The sequence below is a fragment of the Vombatus ursinus genome, unplaced genomic scaffold (assembly GCF_900497805.2).
Source record: "Vombatus ursinus unplaced genomic scaffold, bare-nosed wombat genome assembly UNPS02014874.1, whole genome shotgun sequence".
NCBI lineage: Eukaryota > Metazoa > Chordata > Mammalia > Diprotodontia > Vombatidae > Vombatus > Vombatus ursinus.
In genome coordinates, this window is record NW_020954652.1 from 17,741,873 (window position 1) to 17,759,369 (window position 17,497).

The window sequence follows — 17,497 nt, forward strand, 5'->3', positions numbered from 1 at the left end:
AGTCCGATTTTTAATAAACTTTGGGTTGTAGTTATAAAGCTGTGAGGGACCTTAAAGAGATTTTTACAATGAAGTTCATTGACCTTGGGTTTACATCTGTGGATAAATTTTAAGGGGTTCATGAACTTGGATGGGAAAAATTCTTTAAAAAACTTTTATATGCCTCTAACTGAAATATAGTATTTCTTTCAATTATGAATGCAAGCAACATACCACAGGAATATTAGGCTTTGACAGATTGCTAAAGGAATCCAAAAAAAAGGTCAAGAATCCCTGATCTAACATAATGTCCTCATTTTACAAATGGAGAAACTGAGGCTAAGAGCAACAGAACATTGGTTAAATGCTTAGTACTTATCAGTCATTGTGCTAAGCATAGGGAGTGGGACAGGTTTAAAAACAAGCAAGAAAAGCAGGTCTTGTCATCAAGGATACTACTGTCTTACGTGGGAAAGACAAAACATACAGGAAAGCTGGAAAGCTGGGAGTGGGGAAGGGGAAAGGGTTGAAGCTTCTCTCAGGGCAGTGGGGCAGGCATAGTAATAAATGTAATAAAACCAAAGCTAGTCTATTCAATCTCAAGGCAGCAGTCTTATTCTCACATGGGGAGGGAGTGAAATTATGAATTTAGGCAGACCACAGGCTTGGAGGTTAAGAGATTTGCCCCTAGCTGGAGTAGGTAGGTGGTACAGTGGTCAGAGTACCAGGCCTGGAGTCAGGAAGCCTCATCTTTTTTTTTTCCCTTTTTTTGGTGAGGCAATCAGTGTTAAGTGACTTGCCCAGGGTCACACATCTATAAGTATCAAGTGTCTGAGGTCGAATTCGAACTCAGGTCCTCCTGACTCCAAGGCCAGAGCTCTATCCACTGAGCCACTTAGCTGCCCCAGGAAGCCTCATCTTTATGAGTTCAAATCTGGCCTCAGACACTAACCAACTGTGTGACCCTGTGCAAACCCTGTTTGCCTCAGTTTCTTCATCTATGAAATGAGCTGGAGAAGGAAATGGCAAATCACTTCAGTATCTTTGCTGAGAAAACCCTCAAATAGGGTCATGAAGAGTCAGATAGGACTGAAAATTGACTGAACAACAACACATGTAACAAGTGAAAGAGTGAGCTAAGAACCAAAGTCGGTGGAATCCAAATGAAGTACTCTTTGCTCTGAACCACCCTGCAATCTTTTCCTCTGTCTCACTTCTTTGTACTCTTTACCCAAATGCATTGTACTTTCCCAATAAAATTTGTTTACAATCTTCACGTCTTCAAATGCTAACTTTGCACATCTCAAAGGATTAAATACATAAGATCTAATCTGTCTAATTAAAGATTTACACATGGCTCTTCCCATCGTTTTTCTGTGAGTCTATTATTTATGCTAAAATAACTTAGGGTTAAGGAGAGGAGTATAAGGGAGAATAGAGAAAATCTTAATGATGTTCTATAGTGGTTCTTAACACCCAGTCCACAGACCCTTTTCAGGGAAGGTTCATGACCTCAGATTGGAAAAAAGACATTTTTATTTCAATATAATAGGTTTCCTTTGGAATCCCACGTGCTCTGTGCATTTTCAAATATTATTCTGAGAAGAGGTATATAGACTTCCCCAGACTATCAAGGGGTCTATGGCCCAAAAAAAGGGGGGGGAAGGTTAAGAAGAGTGAAACAAACACTATGATACCATATGTGTATTTGTTGTCTGTCTCCAAGTGTAAATGCTTATAGAAACATATTCTCAACTAAGTTTTAGCTGTTTAATCTCTGGTTGGAGAACATTCCTGGCATTTCTGTTGCACCCAATGAAGTCAAAGATTCCAGTAAGAATTGTGTAGATACCAGTTTCCCAGCACTCAGAAATATGAACAGAATTCTGACTTTTACACAAAGTGAAAGAGAGATTGCCATTGTTTTTAACTGGAGGTACTTCTCGTAAAAAGGTTGGAAATGGAACAGCTTAAAAGTAAAAGGAAATGAGAGTAGGAACAGCATCATTTTGTGAATGTGCTCGTCTCAAAGGAAGGGAAAGGAAAGAAAAATCAGGTACGTAGGTCAAATATTCTCTGAGAAACTCCAAAGTTCATGTCCCGGTTCCAACAGCTTACACCAATCAAAAATAATGTTTAGTCTCATATGATTTAATGGAGGGGCAGGTTGGGGAGGGGGGCAGAAGATGACTATGCTAGGCTATCTTTGTAATGAGGTGACAGTGAGACACTTACCTTTGTCATTTCCATTTGCATAATGTGGAGGCTTGTTTTTGTCAATGCTGTTAAAGCTCTGACTTCTCCGATTTAAATTAGAAGCTCCTTGGACCTTGCTACTGCTGCCTGCAGCTGGCACTCTTGAGGGCCCTGGAAGCCTAGAATAGCATAACGAAATTATGTTGTGGTGTATCCAGAAAAGACAGGAAGAACAGAATGTTCTAAGCAGGATAAGAAATGATGGAACAGCTATGGCATAAGCTATAGCCAGCAGGTACAAAAAAGAATTCTGTCTCGAAGAGGAGTTGCATTTTTAAAAAGGTTAAATGTTTCCCTCTCCGAGACTATTGTAGTTTTACTTCCTGATAAATTATCCAAAGAAAAAGTACTTCAATGGAATGCAAGGAGAAATGTCATTTTAAACTAACATTAGTGTTTTTTGCCATTCGTGATTGGAAAAGAGGAAATCAATGTAGCGCATTGGCTCTTTTCTACAATAATCAACAACCAATTGTCCTGCTGCTTTCTTCACTGACTTGATCAACTTTGGGGAGTATCGTATAGAAACAACCTAAGTCAGCATGGCTATAAATGCTAAAATTTATATTAAAAACAATTTGTTCATAGCAAATGTTAGTTAAGAAGTCAGACCAGGTAAGTTAATTATTTAGATCGTGGTTCTGAGGTCAAGAGCACATGTTCAACTTCAATTGGATAGTGAGTTTTTCATAGAAGAATTTTGTTTATCTGCATGTGTGTTAAAAAAAAAAAACAATGCTCCCAGTCTAGTTATCCATCTCACACATGTGTTCTATTGGCCACAAATTATACAAGGAAAGTAAGTATGGATGAGCCCAAATTCATTAATTATCATCAGTGTTTAAACAACTCAAAATTCTTGCTGTGTGAATCTTGTAAAATCAGCACCATCAACAAATTATCTTTGTATAATATGAAACTACATTTTTGGTTGTCACCACTGTAGCAATATAGTTCCTACCCTGTGGGACAAGGTCTCTGGGCATGCCACAGGAATATCAGAGTTTGTAAAACCGTGTCTACCAACCATTGGAATGTTGCCTTTCTTTAACTCCAATAAAATATTTAGCATAACTCAATATCATAATTTGGCAATCATACCTTCCTTTCAAGGCATAAATAATATTACACACAGATATATATTATTATTCTTCAAGTATGACTTTTAATCATATTTTAATATGCAAATCCTTTGAAAAGTTTCTGAATTCACATTATTGTTTTCCTTTGTACATTTTTTTCAATTGGTGAATACTAATAGCACAACTACTATCATGTATATTTAGAACTACAAAAAGTTGTTAAAAAGAAGTCCTAATATTTGCCCACTGCCTTTGGACATACCGTAATTAAGTGCAGAATGTTAGGATGTTCTGACCTAACCTCATTAAGTTGAAGCTGTATTTACATATCAGATTGAAACACTATTTTAAGTAGTTTCCTTTTTAAAATATAAGTATTGACTAGTTCCTAATGAGGGACCAGGATCATGCTTATTTTACAGCACTTATGTGTGCATTTTAGTAAATAAATGTATGTTTCTAATGAGAAAAAATGTGTTCTATTAAAATCTAACTAATGTTGATACTCTGAGAACTTGTGAGAAAATGCTACTACTGGCTATTTGGCAAATTTCCTATTATCTGCTGCCACCATCTGAAGGTTCCTGGGTAGAGCTGTTAGGTCATACTATTTAGAGAAAATGAATCATAAAAATCAATAACCCATAAATGGAAGCCATTTCTTATTCTTTCTCTTGGTAGTTCTCTATCATGAATGCATTTTTATAAAATATCCTTGCATTTTCAACATTAAGATTGAATATATGAACTCTTTGAAAAAGGTAGCTATTGAAATATTCATCTCAATTCACCTTGATATCATTTTCAATCCACAGAATCACAGAATTTCTCAATGCATGCAAAGTGGTTTTTTTTTTCTTTTTCCCCAAGCAGTTTAACATTGTATTACAGAGTGAAATGAACACATAAAAGAGCAAATAGCTATTGGCTTAAAATCCTTTTTAACATGCTTCAATGTATTTATAATTCTGTTTGGTTTGGGGGATAGGTATTGTGTTTTGTTTTCTGGGATGGCATTTTAATGCATATAAAAATAAATAGCTTTTTAGTGACTGACTACCAGTCAGAGGCCACGGTATATGCAAAACTGAAGCCATTTTCAAATTCTTTCAATTATCACTTTCAGGTGAATGATCAGCTGTAGGCTGCCTGCCTCATCTAAGACCTAGAATTTATAATTATTCCAATGAGACCATGCTGGTAAATAGAATATGACACGTGGCTCAGAAACTATGAGGATTCACCAATGGGAACAGGAGATAAATGAAAGATGCAGAAATTAACACATTTTATTTTCAAAAATAAATTGTATAATACATTATTAATATATTAACTAACATCAATATCAATAATATGCTATTATTTTAAGTATTTTGTAGAATATGTAATATATTTTGTAGTCAAGCATCCCAGAAATAACAGTAAGGAACAGCTTATACATGATATATTACACTGTTCCTCACACTTTTCTAAATAATTTGTTTCACTCTAAATTTTTCATTGAACTTCTTTTTCTCTTGTCCTCTATAAAATCATTTTCACCACCAAAGAGACAGAAATAGATTAGAAAGAGAAATTAAAGGGGAAATACCTACCTCTGCTCTGGGCCTCAGAAGCAGTGAACTTAAGTTAACATTATTAGGTAATAAGATCATTAACTAATTCAATGAAATACCACTGAGGAGGTCTCACAATGAACAAGATATAGACTAATGTAATGAACATGGGTGTGAAGCGTGCTTACCTTCCTCACCTGTTCCAAGTCAATTATCGTGTACTCAGTAGCATAGTATATTCAAAATATTACTTCTCCACTCCTCAGAGTGTTCTTTATATTCAAGACTAATTATAATAATACGCAATAAACCAAGTTGTCATGACTAGCAACTGTGAACCAACTTTAAAATGCATACCCTGTGCAGAGGAGGAAAATTCAGCTGCCTTAATGACTTCGTGTCAGTAAATATTTACTTTCCAACGAGATCACAGGCTGACTTCACAGGAGATCTTTACAAAGAACTCTGTCAGCCTTTCTCTGTTCTGACACTTGTGTTAATGATGGCCCGTGGTCAATCTTGAGAAGTGTGTCGCAAATGATCTGGGATTATTTCCCAAAAGCATCAGTGACTGGGGAAGATACTCTCTCACACTCATGTTTCTCACCTGATGTTGGTTCTATATGAGAAGTCAAATTCACTTTCGCATGAAAATAAGTGTGAGGAAGATCCCAAAGGTGGCTAGTTGTCTTCTGCAAAATTGTGGGTCACCAAGGCCTGGCTGGCATGGGCATAGTTCAGTATTATAAAAATGTCCCTCTCTACCCCCACCCCAACATGGAGACACATTTCTTAAAGTTTAGGGTGACCAAAAAAAAAAAAGACCAAGGGAGAATTTACTTGAGTATCACTAACAAGCAATAAATTAGAGATATTAACTGACCTAGAAGCCTTTTTCTGACTGGTTGCAATCCCACTGTGATTAGACTGAGCTGCATATCTGGCTGCCAGACTGTATGAGGAGAAACAGAGAAATTGAATTAAAGAGATTCTTGAAAGATGCAAAGAAAGCACAAACTTACAAGAAAACTATGAGTTCATGAAATGCAATCTGAACATGTATGAAAACAATTGGAAAATTATGAATTAATGCAAAGCATACATTATGATCTTAGGTAATGAATACATTATGAGATTATGTAACATTACTGATTGATTTCTCCATATAAAATGTTCATTTTCACTTTTGAAAATATGGCTATTTTCTCACAGTGTGATCTATTTTTAAAATAAATAAAACATGCTAAATATTCTACATCTTTTAGATTTAACCTGGTAAACTGGAGGACTCAGATTTTACTATAGAGATTATTAATATCTTGAAGGACGAGTAACAGTTAAGAATCAGCTATTAGAGCAAAATTTAAGAAGCAACTATCATTTAAGCAATTCTTGCTACAGAGATATATGTAAATATTATATTATCATATGTATATACTATATTCCACCTATATTTATATATTGTAATCTAAATGAATATATATAAGGGAAGTAAGGATTTGGACCTATAATTTAATCAGTGAAGGGTACTCCCTGTATAGAAACTCCTTTCACTCAAGCAGGTCAACAACTACTCTTAATTTATGGTCTTAAGAAATTTGCCTAGGATATTGAAAGATTAAATATCTTGCCTGTAGCCATAGAGTTAATATGGGTCAGTATTTTGTGACGTTTTTCAGTAACTAGTTTAAATTCATTGGAATAAAACTCTTGTTCAGGGTGGAGTCATGATTACAGGATCAAAGAGGTACAGCCAAAGGGATCTTCGAGGATATCTGGCTTGTCTGCCTTGTTTTAAAGATGAAGAAAGTTCATCCCAGGGAAGCTAAGGTCACATATGCAGTAAGTATCAGAAGCAGGATTTAAACCCAGATCCTCTGACTTGAGAGCCAGTGTTCTGTCCACTGTGCTATATCACCTGCTAAAATGTGAAACAAATTTCTTCTTACAAGGTATTAGCATGATACCAATGACCAAAGTCAGGTGGGGGGGGTGGGGGGGGGTGGGAGCTTCAACTACACCATTTGGGCCACCATTTCTAGATGAGAGCACCACTGTTATACAATCTCCACATTCCAAATTGCAACCTGATTTTTGTGAAAGTCAGCGCAAGCCTTTTTGTTGTCCCCCTCTGCACATGGACAGGTAGATTCATGAAGGACGGAAAGACAGACAAGCCATCCGTATGAACATCAACATGGCGATGATTAGACAGACAAAGGATTATTTATGGTTATGGTTATTCTGAAAGATCAGTACTATGGACGTGCAAATGTAGGCATCATGATAAAAAGCAGTTCTCAAAAATATTTGGTCTTAGGACCCTTCACACTCTTAAAAACTATTGAATACACCCAAAAGATCTTGTGAGTAGAATATATGTGTATATATACACAATGCATATGTATAGACACACATATATAAGTGCATATGTGGGAATATATAAATATACATATGTGATATATACATATAAATACATGTATGTGTATGTATACACACATAAATACATGCATATTTATTTTGTCACATTAGAAATTAAAACATTTAGTATTATTATGAAAAATGCTTTAACGTTATGGATTCCCTGAAAAGGTCTCAGTGATCCCTAGTGGTCCCTGGACTTTACTTTGAGAACCACTGATACAGGCAGCGTTGTCATGGCAGGACACATCTCATGCAACAGTAGAGAATGATCACTCCAGACGTACCTACAGTACTCATCTAATACAGTTACTACCATCAAGTCGATTTTTTCATAAGCAAATTCTACAATTCTTTCAGACTGATCAAAACTTTATTTACTTCACTACATAAACAAACATCCTAACCCAATGTCATTACTTGTGCTGAGAAGAGGTTATAACTATCTGGCAAGGGCTAAGAATACTAGATCAAAAGAGAAAGAATGGGGAACCAAGTCTACTCCCTATCTCCATCAGTGTTTGGAATGAGCCCACCAACTTAAGTAGTGCAATTCAAGGAATGAAATGTCTCCATTTCTCTCACATCAACTAAAAAGTTTACTTATATACACATGTATATACACAGACAATAAATTGAGAAAAAAATGGACTCAAAAATCCCCTATACTGTTGATGTCATTTGTCAGCTCACATATTGGCACTGAAAATCAGGATATTTAGGTTCAAATTCCACCTCTAAAACTTGTAACTTCCATAATCTTGGACATCACCTAACTTCCCTGTCCTTCCATTTTGTCATCTGTAATACAAGGGTTTTAAAATCGGTCACTATCTAGGGGTCTATGATCCTACAGGAGAAGAAACAGCCAAGAATTTTAACCACTAACTCTTGTTTTCATCACCTCCAGAACAGTAACAAGAAAAAGAATGAAATGCACTTTTATTAAGGCAGCTCAAGAGATATTCTATAGGTCATCACATTTATTTTTACAAAAGAATCCTAAATTTATCCCTATTTTATTAATGGCAAATGTAAGGTAGAGAAATTAAGGAACTTGATTATAATCCATTTACTTCTATACTCTTTTGTATTTTGTTGTTGTTGTTCAGGCTTTTTTTTTCCACTCGTGTCCTCCTCTTCTTAACCCCTTTTGGGGTTTTCATGGCAAAGTGACTAGAGTGATTTGACATTTCTTTCTCCCGCTCTTTTTAGAGATGATGAAACTGAAGCAAACAGGATTAAGCTACTTGTCCAGGTTTACACTCAGGTCTTCCTGACTCCAGGCCCAGTACTCTATCTACTGTGCCACCTAGCTGACCTACTATTTTCTTAGTTTATTTTTAGAAAGTTTAGCATTCAGTATAATATATTGGAGATTTTAGTATGTGAGGCAGAGAAGATAGTATTTGATGATGTCAATGGAGTATGAGCATGTATGCGTGATACTTAGAAGCAATAGAGGATTCATTGCTACATTCACCATTGAGTTAAAGGCATATTAGTATTTCTTTTAGGAGCAGCTAGGTGGCACAGTAGATAGAGCACCAGCCCTGGATTCAGGAGGACCTGAGTTCAAATCCAGCCTCAGACCAAACAGTTGACACTTACTAGCTGTGTGACCCTGGGCAAGTCACTTAACCCCATTGCCTAATCAAAAAAAAAATATTTCTTTTAACATAAAAAAAAATTTCTTTTAACATAAAGGAAACACAAAAATTATAATGATATAGTATATGGCTACCAGAATATAAATAAATCATAAAGAGGAGGTGTGTGTATATGAATAATAGGAATTCATGTAACAGTGATTCATCAGTATATTATTTTTTTAAAAATTACATAAATGTTCCTTCCTTAGAATTCAGTTTTGTTCAACATCCCTTTACTGAGTAGGCTAGATACTAACAAATGAATCATTTCTCAAAATTCATGAAAAAATGATGAGTATTGCAATGTAGTACTTTGGAATGGATATCTGAGTGAAGGCTGAGTTCTAGTCATAGTTTTGCCATTTATTATTATGTTAATTAATCCCACAAGTATTTACTGAGCTCATACTGTGTTGAAAGCACTGTGTTGGGCCCTAAGGGGGATACAAAGATCACACACACACACACACACACACACACACACACACACACACACACACACTTCCTAGAATCTTATAGTGTATTTTCTAGGTGGATAGTATCAGAGTTGGAGTTAGGAAGACCTGAGTGCAAGTTTGCAACCCTGTCTCAGACACTTTCTTAACGACCTGCAGGCAAGTAAGGCAATTAGATGGCTCAGTAAATAGAAAACCAGGGCTGCAATCAGGAAGAGCTGAGTTCAAATCCAGCCTTGGATACCTGTTGTGTAACTCTGGACAAGTCACTTAATCTTGTTTGCTTCAGTCTACTTATCTGTAAAATGAACTGGAGAAGAAAATGGCAAATCACTCCAGTATCTTTGCCAAGAAAATTCCAAATGGGGTCATGAAGAGTCGGAAATGACTGAAACAACTGAACAACAGGTTGATAGGCGAGTCACCCTAAATTTGTCATCTTCCATTTTCTTCTATGTAAAATGGGGGTAATGATAGTATCTACCTCCCAGGGTTATTGTGAAAATCAAATAAGATAACAAATTTCAAAGACTTTGTAAACCTTAAAATTGTGTATGAATACTGGCTATTATCATTATATGTCAAATGTTTTGCAGATTTTAATGTTTTAAATGAATGCTACCTCATTATTTCTATAAAGGAATAAAATAAATATACAAATGACTAATAATATAAAGGCAGAACATCTTAAACTTCAAAAGAGAGGTTAAAAAATCACACCTACTTTGGTTAAGAAGAGAGAAAAATTGAAATCATTCAAATGGTTCAAGGAGACTTTATTAAGTCAGGGGCATGTGAGGCACCATGCTACAATTGTTAGAGCACTTAGAATTAGGAGACCTGGGTTTAAAATCCCACTTCTTGGTTCTATAATAACTGGCAAGTCATGTAATGTTTCAATTCCTCAGTTTACCCTATCTGAAAATGTGGAGCATAGTACTTGTACTGCTTAGTTTATAGGATTATTGAAGGAAAAGTTTTTGCAAACCTTTAAGAACTATGAAAATGTGAATTATTGTTATTATAATTATAATTATAATTATTAGCTAACCCTTGGCAGGTCAAGATAGAATGCATTACTGGGGAAAGGAAAACTATGAGTAAAGGTGTAGATAGGAAAGTGGGATATTTATTTGAAAAATAATGAGTAAACGAGTTCCTAAGCAGAAGTGAGTACTTGTCAGGAGCAGAGTGAGATAAGGTATGTTGGAATCATACTGTGGGAAGACTTGAAAATCAGAGAAGAAGTTGGGGTGTTTTTTTTTTTCTGTAACAGGGAATCAATCAAACATATTGAGTGTGGAGTTGTGATATGACCAGGAGTGTTTATTTTGAAATATTCTGAAGAATGGGTTGGAAAGAACAAAGAGAAGGAATGGAGATAAACATGTGAGCCGCTGAACTAATTAGATGGGAGACAAGAAAGTCCTGGTCTAAAATGGTGGCAATGAGAATGGAAAGGCAAGAAAATATTGGAAAGGCTCAATATAACAGAAACTGACAAGAGATCAGACATAATGAACAAGACAATGAGGAGTCAAAGAAGTCTTAAAAGTCTTCATTCTGAATAATTAGGAGAACATTAATTATAATTAATTAATAATAATTGTAATTAATTATAGAAATATTCTAACTCCAGTTTTTCCTGTCTTTTCCTTCATTGGCTCTGCTTCTTTCTCTTTTACTCCAACGTAGGCATTTCCCACAACTATATACTGGTTCCTCTTTTCAGCTCTCCCTCTACATTATTTTACAATCCTTCTGTTGCTACTCACAGCTTCAATTATTATGCTCAGGTTAAATTTCTAAATTTCTCCCCAGTCTTTACCTCTTCTCTAAGCTTTAGGGCCACAATCTCAATTGCTTGCTAGACATACACACTTGAGTATGCAATTGACAATTCAAACTCAAAATATCAAAATAATGAAATTATTATAAATAAAATGACTTTTTCCCACTTAATTCCTTATTTTTTTTTAAGGAAACTAGGTGATACAGTTGACAGAGAGCTGAACCTGGAGTCAGAAAGACTGGAGTTCAAATCTGGCTTCAGACTCTAGCTGTGTGACCCTGGGGAAGTCATTTAAACTTGTTTGCCTCAGTGTCCTCATTTGTACAATGATCTGGAGAAGGAAATGACAAACCACTCCAGTATCTTTGTCAAGAAAATCCCAAGTGGGGTCATGAAGAGTTGGACACAAGTGGAACAACTGAAGAACAACAACAATGATTTCTATTGATTTTTCTCAGTTCCATCATCTTTTAAACTCCTTTAACCTCCAACTTCCACTATCAATTAGCCTCTAAATCTTGGTTATTCTACCTTCATAATATTTGTTGTCTTTGTTGGTTCTTTCCCATGTGCACCAATACAAGCTGAATTCATGGATTTGTCAACTTCTACCTAGACTCATACCACTCTTCCAGCTAGACTCCCTACTCTTGGGTCCTCTCTACAATCAATGTTTCACATTGATACTAGAATAAGTTTCCTGATGTGCAGGTTTTACATTACTCTGCTCTAAAACTGGCAGTGCCACCCCACCATCAACCAAATGAAATACAACCTCCTTACCCTAGCACCAAAGGCCCTCCAAAATTTTGTTCCACCCTACCTTCACATTAATCACCTTCATGCATGATTGAAGTAGTAGACCTGAAACACGTGCTGTTTCCTGTTCTCAGTGGCTATTTCCTACCTCCAAATCTTTGTCTAAAGTGCCAAGTAGGCCCCAAAGCAAAGAATCTACTGGTTTTAGGGTATGTACTCTTGTTTAACCTGACAGGATAGAGCAATATTCCAAATTGGGATTTTAGCTGAATGTAAGAATGAAAAATACATATGATATACCTTCACCCCACTCAGGAACAGACCCATGGAGCATGGTAGAGTAACTCACTTGGGAAATCTGCAGCTTCCATGAGGAACAGCATGATATCACAAGGAGAGATTAGGGGGACTAACAGCATTCAAGGAGGAAGTTGACTTGGCCACATGTACTTCCCATGACTCTGCATTACTGAACTCTATGTGCATCCCCTCTTCCCACTTACTCTCTGTATATTTGTGCAAGAGTATTCCTCTGGTTTACAAGGGAACTATCACATTGCTATTTTTGTTGTTATGCTACTCTGGTAAATGCCTTTGCTTCGAGTAGATCATATTATCTGATTGTTTAATGGTAAACTTATCAGTGGGGGCTCTTAAGCAATATTTTAGGAATGAGTATCCCAGAGTATAACTAAATCCTGGGGTGGCTGTACTCTGGGGGAACCAACCTGGGAGCGTTAGTTAAGGAGAAACATCCAAGAGGGGCTCTAATGGTGCAATGGACCCACATCCATTGAGTGAGCACCAATAATTTGGATGATGTTTGCAATAAACTCCTATCAACTAAACATAGATTCTTCCTAGTGTTTTTAATTCCTTAAGGACAAACTACCATGCCAAAGGAAAAGAAGAGATGATGATTGCCTGAAAACCTTATAGAACTTCTTAAATCACACATTCTTGGCATTAAAGTGACATTGCTTCTCTGTTTCACAAAATTCAACACAGTATATTTTCCAGTACAGAAAACTTCAAATTTACAAGAAGAGGGAAAAAAATTGCATAGTTGACACACAGGTTTCATCAACTCACTAATTACTTCCATTTCATACCCCTAAGGTAGCACTAGATCACATTTTACCAATTTATATCACAAGCAACTGCCAGAGCCCCAAACCACTGGCCAACTCTACATAAGCTATTTCTGCTTCCAGATGTTAACAAATCAATAAGTTCAGAATCCACAAAAGAGAAATTCTTCTTTTTTTCTTCCTTTTCATCTTTCTTCCTTCTCTTTTCTACCTTCCTTTTCTTCTTCTTCTACTTTAACTTCCTCTCCTTTAATTCCCTCTTCTTCCTCTTCTCCTTATCCTTCATGGAGAAACTGTAGTGCACTGGCCTAATGAATATTTAAGCAATTCATTAGCTAATAGCTTGAATTCCACCTTTGTTACCAGGTGCCCTTGGTGAAGTCATTTAACCTCTGTTAAATTTCTCTATTTCCTCATTCTAAACTAAAAAACAAAAACAAAATAAGTAATAGGGTATCGATTGGACCCTTGGTAAACAGAAAAGGCAAACTTTTCAGCTTCATCAAAACTAGTGACTTATTGGACAGGAAAGAGAGGAAAAGAGGAAGGAATGAGGGAGAGAGAGTAGGAAAGGAAGAAAAACACAGAGAGGGGAAGAGATGGAGGGAGAGATAGATATAGAGGGGTAGAAACAAGGAGAGGGAGGGAGAAGGAAAGGGACAGGGGGAGGAGAAGGAGGAGAGAAAGGGAGAGAGAGGTTAAATAGCTTGCCTGGGATCACACATCTAATGAGCTCATTTGAGCATTTATTTAAAATATTTGTTTGTTTTGGAGATATTACTCCTTCCTTCTGGTTTTTTTTTTTTTTTTGGTTTGTTTGTTTGTCTGTACTGAGGTTTTACTGAGGCTCTGACTCTTGATATTTCTGGGGAGTAAGGTTTTTTTCCCTTGTAAATGCTCTTCACTCCCTGCTTTGGTTCCACCTACTTCAATGGCAGGTAGACCACTGACGCTGAACGCTGAGTACCATCAGTATCTCCAGTCAGAGATGGTGTAAGGTGACTGGGAAGGTAGAAGGAGTAGCTTATAAAAAGCTTTAAAACACAGAGTCTTGGAGTTGGAAGGATTATCCAATCCAATGTCCCATCCAATGAAACAATTCATTCATTTTCTGATAGTGTCCATCAGTGCTTGTGTTCTTTTGGAATCCTTGTTGCATGCCAAGAACACAGTAAAATATATAATAAAGACATGTATGACTATATAAGAGATATGGTCTATGATATCAAGACAAATAAGCAAATCAAGTGGTACACTGGTACCTTTAAGATATGAAAAGAACAAAGACATTACTTCAACATGTGAATGTCTGTGAAGAAATGAGAGGAGAACATGAACAAAAGTTGTATAGGATGACAAGCACATGTAAGGTGGTAGTCTATATCAATGGAGAATTTACACACACGCACTTCTCCATTCTTATGTTCAGCATCATGAACCCTTTCACATCTCCAGAGTAATTCATTCCAAACTCCATTTAAAAATTATAATACACCTTTATTTTTGATGCACTACAATCTGTGATTCTTGTAGGCCTTTTTTCCTTCAGGTTCTGAGAAATTAAACAGCAAGTATTTACTACGCACTGACTACAATACTAAATACTGCATTGGGTGCTGAAAAGAACTCATTTGGAAGGAAAAACTCCCAGGTGAACTAAATATGAAGAATGTGCCTTGAGCACTTAGGTGGGAATTAGGACACACAATCCCTTACAGAATCACCAAATACAACATCATCTCTTTAAAAAGCATTCTGCTTGGGGGGGGGGCAAAGCCAAGATGGCGGAATAAAAGCAATGACTTTCTTGAGTCCCCCAAACCCCTCCAAATACCTATAAAAATGTCTATAAAATTCTAAAGCAGCAGAACCCCCAAAAAGACAGAGTGAAACAAATTTCCAGTCCAAGACAGCCTGGAAGGTTGCTCAGAAAGGTTTATTGCACCAGGCGTGGAAAGGAGCACAGTTTGGCGTGGGCGCGCAGGCTGCACAGACCCTGTGGATCCAGAGGACTGAATCGAGGGAAGCTGTGGTGTTTTTCAGACTTCTCAACCCAGGAATAGCCAAAGACAACTTGGAAGGTCAGTGGGAAAAGTCTGTGTCAGCAGGGAGAGAGGGAAGCCAGTGGTCTCAGCTCCAGTCACCAAGCTCGGTGGGGGCAGCGGCTGCCTCCTGAGCTTTTAGCCCACAGACTGAGGGGGAATCAAGTTGCTGATCAGAGGGGGATTGCAGGGATCTCTCTGCTGGTGCAGGATTCTCTTGCTTTGCCTGTGCTTGGATCTGGGTCACAGTACTGGGTGGCAGTGCTGGCGCAAGGAGGAGCGCTGGTGTGGTGGAGCTGGTAGTGGTTGTGGAGAGGAAACCCTCCTCACAGTTCCAAGAAAGAAAAGAGTACTCATAGACTAGAGCACAGGCCAGGAAAGGAGTTAACACCTAGCCCTTGATCATACCACCTTGGAAGAACTGAAAATTTACAGGTCCCTAGAAGTATCTCTGAACACAGCTGCACAAAACCCCTGAAGCTTGGGACAGTACATTCTCCACACTGAAACAGACTCCTAACTTAACAAAGAGTTTATAACTCAAGTAATTGGCTGAGATCATGAGCAAGCAGTACAAAAAGAGTCAGACTATATTATCTTACTTTGATGACAAAGAAGATCAAAACATACAACCAGAAGAAGAAAATGAAGCCAAAGCTCCTACATCTAAAACCTCCAAGAAAAATATGAATTGGTCCCAGGCCACGGGGCCAAAAAAAGGATTTTGAGAAGCAAATAAGAGAAGTAGAGGAAAAACTGAGAGTGATGCTAAAGGAGATCCAAAAAAATACTGAAGAAAATAACACCTTAAAAAACACCCTAACCCAAATGGCAAAAGAGGTCCAAAAAGCCAATGAGGAGAAGAATGCCCTGAAAAGCAAAATTAAAAAAATGGAAAAGGAAGTCCAAAAGCTTACTGAAGAAAATACTTCCTTAAAAATTAGAATGGAGAAATTTGAGAAATCAAGGTACTGTAACGCTAATCCAAAGGAATCAAAAAATAGAAGAGAATGTGAAATATTTCATTGGAAAAGCAACTGACCTGGAAAATAGATCCAGGAGAGAGAACTTAAAAATTATTGGACTATCTGAAAGCCATGATCAAAAAAAAGAGCCTAGACATCATCTTTCAAGAAATTATCAAGGAAAACTGCCCTAATATTTTAGAACCAGAGGGCAAAATAGAAATTGAAAGAATCCATTGATCATCTCCTGAAAGAGATCCCCAAAGGAAAACTCCTAGGAATGTTGTAGCCAAATTCCAGAATTCCCAGGTCAAGGAGAAGATATTGCAAACAGCCAGAAGGAAACAATTCAAGTATTGTGAAAACACAATCAGGATAACACAAGATTTAGCAGCTTCCACATTAAGGGTCCGGAGGGCATGGAGTATGATATTTCGGAATTAGGACTACAACCCAGAATCACCTTCCCAGTGAAACTGAGTATAATCCTTAAGGGTAAAAAATGGTTATTCAATGAAATAGAGGACTTTCAAGCATTCCTGTGGAAAAGACCAGAGCTGAATAGAAAATCTGACCTTCAAATACAAAACTCAAGTGAAACATGGAAGAGGTAAACAGGAAAGAGAAATCATAAGAGACTTATTAAGGTTGAACTGTTTACATTCCTGCATGGAAAGATGATATTTGTAACTCATGAGTCCTTTGTCAGTATTAGGGTAGTGGGAGGGAAAAAATTATATGTATGTATAGATAGATAGAGGACACAAGGTGAGTTGAAGATGAAGGGGTGATATCTGGAAAATAAAATTTAGGGGTGGGAGAAGATTATACTGGAATAAGGAGAAAGGGAGAAGTAGAATGAGGTAAAATATCTCACATGAAACAGACAAGAAAAGGCTTTTACAGTGGAGGGGAAATGGGGGAAGGTGAGAGGGAATGAATGAATCTTATTCTCATAGAATTTGGCTTAAGGAGGGAATAACATACACAAGGGGGTATGGAAATCTATCTTACTCTACAGGAAAATAAGGGGGGAAGGGGACAAGAGAGCAGGGGATTGATAGAGGGGAGGGCAGATTGAGGGAGGGGATAATAAAAAACAAACACTTCTGAGGAGGGACAGGGTCAAAAGAGAGAATAGAATGAATGGGGGGGTAGGATAGGATGAAGGGAAATATACTTAGTTTTTCACAACAGGAGAACTATGGAAGTGTTTTGCATGACTACACATCTATAACTTGTATTGAGATGTTTGCCTTTTCAATGAGGGTGGGTGGGGAGGGAGGAAAGGAGAAAATTTGTAACCCAAAGTTTTAAAAACATATGTTAAAAATAAAAAAAAAATTTTAAAAAAAGCATTCTGCTTGATGAGACTACAAATTATAGAAATTTGGGCTGGGAGGTATCTTAATGATCATTCAGGCTACCTTCCTCATCCTAAAGATGA

At 37.0% G+C, this 17,497-nt stretch overlaps 1 protein-coding gene across 5 annotated transcripts in view; it reads right to left on the reverse strand.

The window, feature by feature from the left end:
- Positions 1–17,497, reverse strand: part of NAV3 (neuron navigator 3) — a 389,994-nt gene that overhangs the window by 264,299 nt on the left and 108,198 nt on the right. For all 5 annotated transcript variants that reach the window (XM_027842471.1, XM_027842473.1, XM_027842474.1 and 2 more), the window contains 2 exons: positions 5,757–5,825; positions 2,215–2,354 (listed from right to left, as the gene is read on the reverse strand). In XM_027842471.1, coding sequence (XP_027698272.1) covers positions 2,215–2,354; positions 5,757–5,825 — 209 coding nt within the window. The remainder of the gene's footprint in view (positions 1–2,214; positions 2,355–5,756; positions 5,826–17,497) is intronic.